Source organism: Microtus oregoni, unplaced genomic scaffold (genome assembly GCF_018167655.1).
Source record: "Microtus oregoni isolate MIOR12 unplaced genomic scaffold, Mior012 000007F_ref0000211, whole genome shotgun sequence".
NCBI classification, from domain to species: Eukaryota; Metazoa; Chordata; class Mammalia; order Rodentia; family Cricetidae; genus Microtus; species Microtus oregoni.
Window position 1 is genome coordinate 26,932,102 of NW_024543066.1, and position 12,014 is coordinate 26,944,115.

The window sequence follows — 12,014 nt, forward strand, 5'->3', positions numbered from 1 at the left end:
ACAGAAACAATTGCGCTACAGCTTCAATTAGAGGCCTACATTAAAAGGACACTGGAGCGGACAATGAGGACTACTGAGAACTCAAGAACAATGGCAATGGGTTTTTGATCCTACTGCATGTACTGGCTTTGGGGGAGCCTAGGCAGTTTGGATGCTCACCTTACTAGACCTGGATGGAGGTGGGTGGTCCTTGGACTTCCCACAGGTCAGGGAACCCTGACGGCTCTTCTCTTCGAGCTGAAGTGGGAGAGGGACTTGACCGGGGGAGGGGGAGGGAAATGGGAGGCGGTGGCGGGGAGGAGGCAGAAATCCTTAAAAAATAAATAAATTTAAAAAAAAAAAAAGGACACTGGAAGAGGGCTGGACATCAACAAAATGGGAAGCTTAGCTTTTGACGCAAAAAAAAAAAATTACACCAGTTCTTGATAATGCCAAGATTCTTAATTTTAAAAAGGCTTCCCTTTAGCGATGGCTAACCTTTCATTATCTGTGAGTGAGCAGCTGTACAAAGGATGCATGTGATTTCGAAATGCCACAATCGAGCCAACTGCAGTTGCCAGCATCAGCAGTTTGAGGGTATAACCTAAAAGAGAAAAAGAGGGGGGGGGGGGGGGAAGGCTCGGGGCAACAAGACTCAAAAAATGTAGACACGTCCCGCGTCCCATGGGCTAAACTCTACGGAGAGCCTTCCCACGTGGAAGTGAGGGCGGTGACCAGAATCCCTCAACCCGGCCTAGGGTCGGGCTGGGCCCTGGAGCGGTGAGTCACCCGCCCAGCGGTCATGCGACTTCAATATGGGGTGATGACGGAGATCTGGGGCGCAGGTGCCAAGGCAAACCGTTGGCCAGGGCGACAGAGCTATGGCTCCGGGCGACAGGGTTCCGCCTGCTGGAGCCGCGATCCAAGTTGAGGCGAACTCGAGGCTCGAGCCGCGAGCGCGTTGAGTGGCGAGGAAGACGTCGCACTCCGCGCCATTCATCAACCGGTTCGCACCGGTGGCGGCCGCCGCTAGTGACGTCGGCGGCCCGGGCCCCGCCCCGCGCCGCCAGCGTCCCGCGCCGTGATTGGCTGCCGCTGGGGCGAGCGTCGAGCCGGCTATAAAGGGGCGGGCTTGTGACGCAAGGGCGCCTGGGCGCGCGCATTGGCTCTGGGCTGCGGCCGGCTCGGCGACGCTCCTCGGGCAGCTCACTGCATGGTCGTCTGGTGCCCCCGCCGCCTGCATAGCCGCCGCCGCCGCCCCGCGACGCCCACCGCCGCCTGCCCTGCCGCCGCCGCCTGCGCCGCCTCGGGACCGGCTGTATGATTAGGCCACAATCTTCAATGAGTAGACATATTCCTGTGAGTCCCGCGGGCCCGGCCTTTGTTCGAGCGGGCCGGCTGTGTGCCGAGGGAGGGAGTGAGGGACGCGGGCGGAGGCGCCGCCGCCGGCAGCGGGACCCGGACCGGGAGCGGTCGCCGGGGCCGAGGAGCCGCTTTGTACTCGTGCGACCCCTGCGGCCTTTGTTCCGAGAATCCGCGCGGGGCGTCGTGGACGTGGCCGGGGCGGGGCAGAGCGACGGGGACCGGGACCCGGCGCCCGGGGCCTCCCAAGATGGCCTCGGTGGCCGCCCGCGCTCGCCACCGCGAACCCGTGATTGCGGACCTCGCGGCTGTGCGCGCCGCGCAAGCCCGGGCTTGCCCGACCTCCGGCAGGCGTCGGTAGGGGCGACCGGGGTGGTGGAGGGGGTCCCTACCCGGTCCCCGCGGCGGGCTGCGCCTAAGGCTGCCTGCTGTTGGAGCAGGAGCAACAGGAGCCGGCCAGAACTGCGAGCCAGGTTCCTGTTGAGTGAGCAGCCCTGCACCATTCCGCCGCTGCGGAGCGGTAATTTCCTCGGTGTAGGAACGATGTGTGCACTGGTGGTCTAGCTTCTGGGGTCGTGCTTCTGGGTTGATTTTTTTTTTTCTTCTTTTTTTCTCTTTGCTTCGCGCTGGCTTATGTTTGAAAACCGGAAAAGCTAGACTTATGCCAGAAAGAAACAGCGTTTTTACAACGCACTAGATTGGGTGCGTTACTTGAAAGCCGAGTGTATTTGGAACAAATTTGGTTAAAGCAGATGGTTCCACGGGCTGACTTGATTCGGCAGTCCGAAGGACTGACTTAGGCTAATGCCACAAACACTTCCTTTCTCTATGTTCGTGTGCTTTTAGTTTTTTCGTGTGTCTGAGATGCCTATCATGTTTAGCTTTTGCCTGTGAAGGAATGGGGCATATGAAAAGGATGTCAGTGGTCACCACTTTTAATTGAAGTGTCCTCCAGCCACTGGGTGGCTCCACTCATTTTAAACCAGAATTTTTTTCCTGATTTTCGGCTTCTTGGTGGAACTTTTAAGAGTTTCTGTGAACTTTAAGCTTTGTGTGCGACCTATGTATAGTAAAAAAAAAAAAACTTTATGACAAGAAACCATGACTCAAATGTATAACAATAATTTCAGATTATTGATCTACTGCTTGAAGTAGTGATATCCTTACTGGTTAATTTAGGCAATCGGGATTTTAAATCCACTTGATAGTTAATATCTTGTGAGCACCCATTTCAGAAAACATGGAAATAAGTTGTCTTGCTGTTGTGGTACCTTTTTTTTTTTTTTTCTTTTTTTTGGTTTTTCGAGACAGGGTTTCTCTGGTTTTGGAGCCTGTCCTGGAACTAGCTCTTGTAGACCAGGCTGGTCTCGAACTCACAGAGATCCGCCTGCCTCTGCCTGCTGTTGTGGTACCTTTTTAGTAAATGAATTAAGGTTTTACTTTGGCAGTTTGTTTTAATCATACATGTGAAGTGTTTGGGTCAGTGGTTGTCATTGAGTGATAATTTGTTAGTGAGCACATTCCTTAGTTTTCTACACAAATTGCCTAGAGTAGATGGGCGTTCAAGCGTTTGGTAATGTTCATCTACCTCTACTCAGTTTATTTGAAAAGCTTTTTATGCATTTTTATGCATATGCTCTGAAGAAAATGCCCTGTAAATATTTACTATTTGGTGCTTACATTAAACTGGTTTAATTAATCTTTAAAGAAGAACTTAAGGAAAATGAAGTGCTTTTATATATGTTACTAATCATAGTAGTCACCTTGTGTTTGAGGCCATTATAAACTAATTCTTAACATGAACCCCTCTAATTCCTTTTTCATATCTGAGTTGGGTTTTAGTTTTAGTGCAGATAAGTGAAGTTGGAGTTTAAATACAGGAAAAAGATAAAATTGTGTATATTTTATTTTCAGAGTTACTAATTCTTAAGCAAAAAAATTCTGATGGTGTCACTTAGAGAGTTCAATGCCGTATGGTTTGTGGGAACAAAATGGCCTGGTATTCCAGTCACCCTTCCTAAAAATGAGTCCCATCAGGATAACATCATTCTCACACACTTCACCAGAGTTTAGTGCCAATGCTGGGTCTATGTCCCTTTCCATACTGTGAGACATGCTTGGTGATTACTTACACTTAGAACCTGCTCTAACTGAAGGCTGTACACGACTTATTTTTAGATGTTAAGATGACAGAAAATACAAAGGGGAATTGTGCTCATGACTTCATACTTAAGCTTTAGTGACTAAAATGTAATAAATGTAATAATTATTGAGATATAATTGGTCTAAAAATACTATACTCTTTAGAAAAACCATACAACAGATATCTCCTTTTATCTCAGTAGCTTAAGCATTAAATTAAAAGCAAAGAACTGATGGGCAGCTGAAATGGCTTTCTATGAGTTCAGTAAAATATGCAGAAATCGAAAGCTTCAAACTACATGAAGTTTATATTAGTGTGTAAACAATAACTGTTAAGATTAATTAATGAAATGTGTATATAGATGTGTGGGAATTCCACCAAATGTAGCAGTGACTTTCTTTGAACATTCTTTATAATTGATTAGCAATTTCCCTTTAATGGGCTTGTGACTGCATACTGTAGGCCTATTGATTTTAAAATGCAGTCACCTTGAATTTTGTAATTTGAGTAAAAGTTGATATCTTGGTGTCTCTTAATTTGAGCATAGTTGTATACTTAGTGGAAAAGCATTACATGTTCCTTTTGAATTGGAAAATAACTTTTTCCCCTCTTTTTATTCTTTTTCTTCTAAACAGCAGTTCTGTGGTGTTCTTGGTCACACATTTATGGAGTTTCTGAAGGGCAGTGGAGATTACTGCCAGGCACAGCACGACCTCTATGCAGACAAGTGAACTGTAGAAATTCATTACTACTCCACCAAGAAGCCCCCATAAGAGTGGATACCTGGACACAGACGTGTTGAATTGAAATCTGCAGAGCATTTTACAAGAGCTCAGACCTGGATGGGGTAAACCTCAGTGCACTTCCTTTGTATTGCCTCAGTATTACTGGATTGAAGAATCACTGCTTCTTGTTAGGAGGTTCATTTCATTGCCCATTTCTCCCAATTTCATACTCAAAGCACTGAGAATTTCAAGTGGAGTATATTGAATATTGAAGTAGACTTCAGGTTGTTTTCTTTTTGTTTGTTTTTGATTTTTTTTTTGCATCATTTCTGTATTCAATTTTTTAATTCTTTCGTAACCCTATTGGGTGTTTTTTTTTTTTAAACTAAATTAACATGGCTCGAATGAACCGCCCTGCTCCTGTGGAAGTCACATACAAGAACATGAGATTCCTTATTACACACAATCCAACCAATGCGACCTTAAACAAATTTATAGAGGTAAGTTATACTTTTTTACTAATTGGTTGCAGTTTAATAGTGGAACTAATCTAAATGATGTTGCATAGTTTTGGTACTCGGAAAGGAAATGTCTTGATGGTGTTATGGTGTTGCACTTTGAGAACTATGCACCTAGTTTGCTTAGTTAAATTTACAAGACAGGGATAGACTGCCACTTAGGGATCTTTTTGTATCCTTTTCTCTTAGTGCAATAAACTGCAATTAGTTAATGTCTTTACGTTCATTTGTACTTGGACTCTATTTTCCAGCTGGCAATTCTGCTGTTTTCTGCTCTTGGAAGGATTAATGCTAATTAAATTATCTGGGCGCACATTTATAAAGTATAAAAACCTACAGATAACTCAAAGGTAGCAGATAGGTATCTCTAATTTTATAGGGGAATATTTAAATGTTAAACTTTTTTTAATTTCCAGTTACATTTTTTTAAATGTCTTAGTTGAATTATAATTACATACTGTATCCTCAGTCAATTTTGTGTGGTTTTTGGTTTTGTTTTGTTTTATGCTGAATGGCTTTTTAAAATTGAAGTTTGGATTTGAGCCTTTGAAATTATTTCTAAAAGAGGAGGTAGATCAGTCAGTAAAGTCTCATGCATGCAGACCCGAGTCTCTTCCTCAGAACCTATAGTTAAAAAGCTAGCCTTGTTGGCAAAGTATAGGACAGTAAGATCATTTCTCAAAAATTTCTCAGTAAGACTAGAACCTGCAGTTGACATCTGACCTCCATAGGCACCAAGTACCCATAGAAACCATATCAAAGGGTTTTTTTTTCCCCTCGCTGAACTAAATATATGGTATCTAGTGATTTGCCTCTGTTAAACATACATAACAGAGCCGGGCGGTGGTGGCACACGCCTTTAATACCAGCACTGGGAGGCAGAGGCAGGTGGATCTCTGTGAGTTCGAGACCAGCCTGGTTTACAAGAGCTAGTTCTAGGACAGGCTCCAAAGCCACAGAGAAACCCTGTCTCGAAAAACCAAAAAAAAAAAAAAAAATACATACAGATTCTGCAGGTCTTCATTGGCCAGCATGATCAAAAATGGTAGAGATGACACAGCAATAATGATATGCTTTTAAAGACCTGAGTTGTTTTTTCTAGGAACTTAAGAAGTATGGAGTTACCACAATTGTAAGAGTGTGTGAAGCAACTTACGACACTACTCTCGTGGAGAAAGAAGGCATTCGTGTTCTTGTAAGTACTTAAGCTTTCTGTGTATGTCTGTTATGCCACAGAAGCTTATTCAAACTGCACTTCACGAAGCTCAGTTTTAAGTCAAGGCAAAATTAGTCCAGTTAGCCTGAAACTTGCTATGAAGTCAGCAACCCACTTGCCTCTCCTCCTGGGTTTTGAGAATACAGGACTACACCAATGTACCTAACTAATTTAAAGGTCTAAAATATTTCTTTTTAGGACTGGCCTTTTGATGATGGTGCACCACCATCCAACCAGATTGTTGATGACTGGTTAAGTCTTGTAAAGATTAAGTTTCGAGAAGAGCCTGGCTGCTGTATTGCTGTCCATTGTGTTGCAGGCCTTGGCAGGTAAGAAAAGTCACCTAATTTCTTTCTAAATCAGTGGTTCTCAGCCTTCCTAATGTGACCCTTTAATACAATTCCTCATGTTGTTGTGACCCACGACCATAAAATAATTTACATTGCTACTTCATAACTTTAATTTTGCAACTATTATAAATCATGATTAAATATCTGATGTGCAGGGTGTCTGATAAGTGACCTCTAAAGGATCCTGACTCACAGGTTGAGAACCACTGTTCTAGATAAAGGTCTGAATTGAAAGTACTAATACTTTATAAGATTCTCTCTTCTTTGGGTTTGAACCTGGTCCCTTCCGCATGCTGGACAAGTTCTCTAACAGTGTGCTATATCTCTAGCTTCCTGACCATCTTATTTTCAGACAGTTTCCCTAGTTGGTCTTGAACTCACTTCTTGGCTGTCTTGAAATTGTAATCTTCAGCTTTGCAGGTAGCTGAGATTCTAAGCCTGTAGTATCAAACTCAGTCCTAAAAAATTTAATTTAAGACTAATGTTGAAATGTTATATTGATATATTTTTGGATATGGGGGTATTTCAGTAATGAATTTTACAGGATTTAATTTTGAAAAATCGTGATTTGTCAAAATTTTTTACCTTACCTAGAGCTCCAGTGCTTGTTGCCCTAGCATTAATTGAAGGTGGAATGAAATATGAAGATGCAGTACAGTTCATAAGACAGTAAGTCTCTTTAATGCCTGCATGTATTTTCTTATTTAATATCTGAATTAAGAAAAATCCAAATCCTCTCTATCAATTATCTTGGTTTGGTTTTGGTATGTTTGAGTATTTTGTCTGAATGTATATTGTGTGCCTGTTGTTACTAACTATACTAAGTCCAGGAGAAAAGGACCTTCTCCAGCCTTTTTGCATTCATGCAGATGATTGATTGTTCAGTGACTTGTTCTACTTTATTGACTCAGTGTACTTGTTAATTTACATTTTGCTAAGGTATATGACTAAAGTTGAGGGGTGTTTTGTTTTTATTGGTGTGGTCTCAACATCATTCATTGAATAAAAGTCAAATAAAACCTGGCATATTCAGAAATCTCAGTGCTCTAGATAGCTCCCTTGACTTTGTCCTCTTCCTAGCTACAAGAAAGAACATCCTTCAGTTAGCTTTCTCTTTCTTTCCAGAAAGCGGCGTGGAGCTTTTAACAGCAAGCAACTTTTGTATCTGGAGAAGTACCGTCCTAAGATGCGGCTGCGCTTCAAGGATTCCAATGGTCATAGAAACAACTGTTGTATCCAATAAAACTGGGGTGCCTGATGCCATTGTCTTGGAAGTGGAACTTCAGATGGGACTTGATTTGTCATACATAATTAGCCAACATGTTGGCTTATTGAATAAGTCTGCTGAAGCTTCCACGGGAATATTGAAAACCAGTCTTACCAGGCCACAAGCTTGACAGAATTGCATCCTCTATATTTGGGTTATGATCAACCTGTTTGGACACTTAGCAAAAGATCTTTGCTGGTCAGCATTTAAAATGTGCTTATTATTTGTACCAATTGACCCTTCCTAAAATATGGTATTGTTATGTCCTTATATGTACCCTGTGCCAGAGTATTATTAGTATATAAGGAATTTAGAAAGATTAGGTGCCAAAATACCCATCACAATACCTGTATATTTTTAGCATCGTACAGAACCAAAATTCCAGGAACTAAGAACACTCTAGACCTTCCATGGTTTATTCCTTCTGTCATTTCAAACACTGCAGGGCTTCTCGTTATCTGCCTGCTCACTCTATGTTTACATCTCCCACACTCATACCAGATTACATCAGGTTTGCTTAGCCATCAATATTTTTTTTTTAGCAAGTCTTGTGCTGTCTTTGTCTTTCTTTGTGATGTTATGGGAAACCTCCATTTGAAAATCGACTTTGTTACAGAAGCACATATCTTCAATAATGTCTCCAGACAAAAAGCCTTAGTTAATTTAATATTTGCACTCAAAGGTGCAACTTACAGGGAAGGCCTAATAAAGAATGGGAGGAGGCTATTAGTATTTTTAGTAAAATGTTGCCTTTGTCTCGTGCAGAACATGTAGAATATGCTCTTTAATTTAGTAAATATTTTTAAAAAGTATAGATACATTGTTGTAGCTAACCAATTCTTAATCAAAATTTCTGAAATTCTTTTTTTTCCATACCTATCAGAAGTTGTTTTCCAACTTGCTTGAATTATGGTTTTCCCATTCTCTTCCCAACCTCTCTTGCAAAAAAAAGAAGACGTGGGATCTGCTAATGAACTGAGCAGACATATTTTATATGCCTTTTCAGCTGTGTAACTTAATAATTGGATACTTGATCATTTGTTTTATTATGTAATCGATAAAGTGGTGATGTGTATTAATGTTAGTTCAACCATATATTTATACTGTCTGGGAATGTGTGGTTATAGTTCTGTGGGAGAAATAATTTGTCAGTGTTCACCAGCTTGTAAAAACTTAGTGCAAGAGCTTCAACATCTAAATAAATAATGAAATGCGTTTGTCACTGAGGTTATTTTGCTTAAAATTAACTTATTTTGTAGAAAACAATGGATTCAGTTAACATTTCAATTTATGAACAAATTTAGGGTTGTGAGCACTATCGAATACCAAGTGCTTTTACTATAAATTTTCCTCTTTAAAGACCTAGATAATTTTGAACCAATTGAATGTTGTGTACTAAGGGAAAACAGTTTGTAACAATGATGATATTGATTTTTAAGATTCATTTCCATCAGTCAAGTAGTTATGAGCAGTTTCCCATCCAGTTTCTCACTTTTAAGTTAATTACATGCCTGTATATATTTTGAAATTACTTTGAACCTGAGTATTTGGCACATGATGACTTAATAAATTTTAACTTTCAATAATTGAAATGTTTCATTTTTATAGTTTATGCTCATGTTAAATGAACAGGATTTGTTTTAAAATGGTACAAATGGAAATTGAAATTTTGATTGAAAAATGATATCCTATAAAAATTTACTACTGCCCTTTTGTGCAGTCTAGCACATAAATGACACAGCCCATAAAGCATTTGTTCTTACTAGGAGAGGAAAGGTGCTGTTATGATTCCTGAATAAACATCTAAGTTTGAAATTTTGAATTTATTAAAATTGTATGGTGCTAAAAGTCACTTTGCTCTATAAAATTACCTGTGCATTATAAACTATGATATTGGCTCTTTAGTCAAATATTTTGTATCTGTAAATACAGCGATACCTATGATAACATCCAAAACATACGTTGGGTCTGATAACAATTATAAGCTGAGTTCTTATAATTTTTAATATTGGTGGATGTTATAAAATTTACTTTGGGGGACTGGAAATACAGCTCAGTAAGTAGAGTTCTTGCCTAGCAACCAGGAAACCCTGAGTTTGGTCTTCAGCACCACACAAATGAGACATAGTAGTTAGTATATAGGGATCAGGAATCCAAGGTCATCCTTGGCAACATAACCAGCCTGGTATACATGGAGTGCTGTGTCTAACTACATAATTTGTTTTGTTGAGTTTTGGTCCCTTTAATAGATATTAATAGTGATTAATCTGTATAGGAATTAAGATGCTCCTGATACAAGTGATGTGATTACTGAACCAGAAGATGCAGTTTGCTATTAAAGGAAAGCCCTAAAAGTAGATACCAACATCATCCCTCCACACTCAGACACTGCTTTCCAGGACATGTGATGAGGTTAAGTATGTTGTGAGTAGTTAGGTGGTTCCATAGATAACCTACTGTAATCGCAATCTCAGGGTCAGTTTTGTTACACTCATCTGGCAAATAGCTACTCCAGACATTTAAGAGTACTGCAAAGGATATAAAAGATGGCACTACCAGATAGATGCTCGTTAATTATCCCATACCTTACCAGTAACCTAATTCTTCGTGTTGAACTTTAAGGAAATGTTATTGATAAGAATGCTTCAAGTGGAAGTGACTGATTTTTTTCCTTTTAAATTTGTAAATGAAAGGTTAAAATATAAAGTATCTAATATGTTCCACATTTCCTTTTAGGTAGCTACACAATATTGAAAGAAAAGTAGAATGTGTTCATTTCCAATAGATTGAGTCAGTTTATGCATTCACAGTAGAACCGACAGTAATATAATTAGATGCATATTGCCATATTAATCAGATAATGTGCAGGTAGCTGTTGATAGCTGCCAATTAGTAATTCACTGTCAAGTGTTTTTCTTTTTTTTTCTTTTTTTGGTTTTTTGAGACAAGGTTTCTCTGGTTGGTTTTGGAGCCTGTCCTGGAACTAGCTCTTGTAGACCAGGCTGGCCCCGAACTCACAGAGATCCTCCTGCCTCTGCCTCCCGAGTGCTGGGATTAAAGGCGTGCGCCACCACCGCCCGGCTTGTCAAGTGTTTTTCATAGTTGAGTTTATAAGGGGTTTATAAGGTTTATTGCAGCTTTCTGCATACAGGTTGTGAGCCTCCAGTTATGTAACTAATACATATTTGAAGCTGAGCATAGCTCTGCACTTCTTTAATCCGCAGGCAGATCTTTGAACTCCAGGTCAGCCAGAGCTACCTAGGTAGGGAGAGCCTGTCTTTATTTGACCCTTAAGTATATCAAGCCATGCAGCTTATGTAAATAGATACATGCAATACACCATGCATGAGACTTTGTCTCAAAACGGATCAAATGGAGAGGAGGAGTCAGGAAATGAAGGAAATCCAGCCTGAATGAAGGAATCCAAATTCACTGAGTGTGATGATCATCTGTACCGATGATAACCTGCAGCCTGACCCATTGCTTTTAACACTTTTAAAATATTGTGAAGTTTTATTTACATTATTTTTTTCCATAAAAGATACATTTATTCTGTATGATCAGAGAAAAGATGTTTTGAAATGGAGAATCTGATTCATTAAAGAAAAATTGAAGTCTTTTTGTTTGTGAATTGGTTTTTTGTTGTTTTTGATTTTTCTTTTGAGATAGGGTTTCTCTGTAGCTTTGTTTTGTTTTTTTGAGACAGGGTTTCTCTGCTTTGGAGCCTGTCCTAGAACTAGCTCTTGTAGTCCAGGCTGGCCTCAAACTCACAGATATCCACCTGCCTCTGCCTTCCAGTGCTGGGATTAAAGGCGTGCGCCATCACCACCCAGCTTGAAAAATTGAAATATTTTTTGTTTTCTTTGGGGAGGGGGTTTCCAGACAGTTTCTCTGTAGCTTTGGGGCCAGTCCTATATAACTAGCTCTTGTACACCAAGCTGGCCTCGAACTCACAAAGATCCACCTGCCTCTGCCCTCCAAGTGCTGGGATTAAAGGTGTGTGCCACCACCGCCCAGCTTGAAAAATTGAAATCTTTAAAGAAAAACCAATGCAATAATTTTCAGTAGCCCTTTTGAATCCACTGTAACGCAGCAAAATATTCACATTAAATTCTAAGAACCAAGCTGCAATTTATTCCCTGCCCCCTCTTTTTTTTTTTTTTTTTTTTTAATTTTTTGAGACAGGGTTTCTCCATTACTTTTGGTTCCTGTCCTGGAACTAGCTCTTCTAGACCAGGCTGGCCTTGAACTCACAGAAATCCGCCTGCCTCTGCCTCCCGAGTGCTGGGATTACAGGTGTGCAGCCCCCTCTTTTGTCCGACATGGTCTACAAAGCCTAAAGCAACAGTGATCACTGCCTTTCAGAACTCAGACCTCGTGACTGACTACAGACCTCAGCAGTCACTGGGAAAGCCATCTGCAAAATACCAGGAACCAAATCTCCATTCCATCTC

The 12,014-nt window shown here is 40.8% G+C and overlaps 1 protein-coding gene across 3 annotated transcripts; it reads left to right on the forward strand.

Annotated features, from left to right (window-relative positions):
• The first annotated feature begins 1,051 nt into the window (after positions 1-1,051).
• Positions 1,052-9,146, forward strand: Ptp4a1 (protein tyrosine phosphatase 4A1). Of its 3 annotated transcripts, none has more exons than XM_041655523.1 (6): positions 1,052-1,338; positions 4,120-4,709; positions 5,830-5,922; positions 6,142-6,272; positions 6,888-6,962; positions 7,423-9,146. In XM_041655523.1, exons 2-6 carry the CDS (start codon positions 4,605-4,607, stop codon positions 7,688-7,690), a joined length of 672 nt encoding a protein of 223 aa, XP_041511457.1. In that variant the 5' UTR covers positions 1,052-1,338; positions 4,120-4,604; the 3' UTR covers positions 7,691-9,146. The 3 variants fall into 3 exon arrangements, with proteins under 3 accessions (XP_041511457.1, XP_041511454.1, XP_041511455.1); XM_041655520.1 differs by having other exon boundaries at positions 1,117-1,338; positions 7,419-7,679; XM_041655521.1 differs by having other exon boundaries at positions 1,117-1,338; positions 4,123-4,709; positions 7,419-7,679.
• Positions 9,147-12,014: the final 2,868 nt, after the last annotated feature.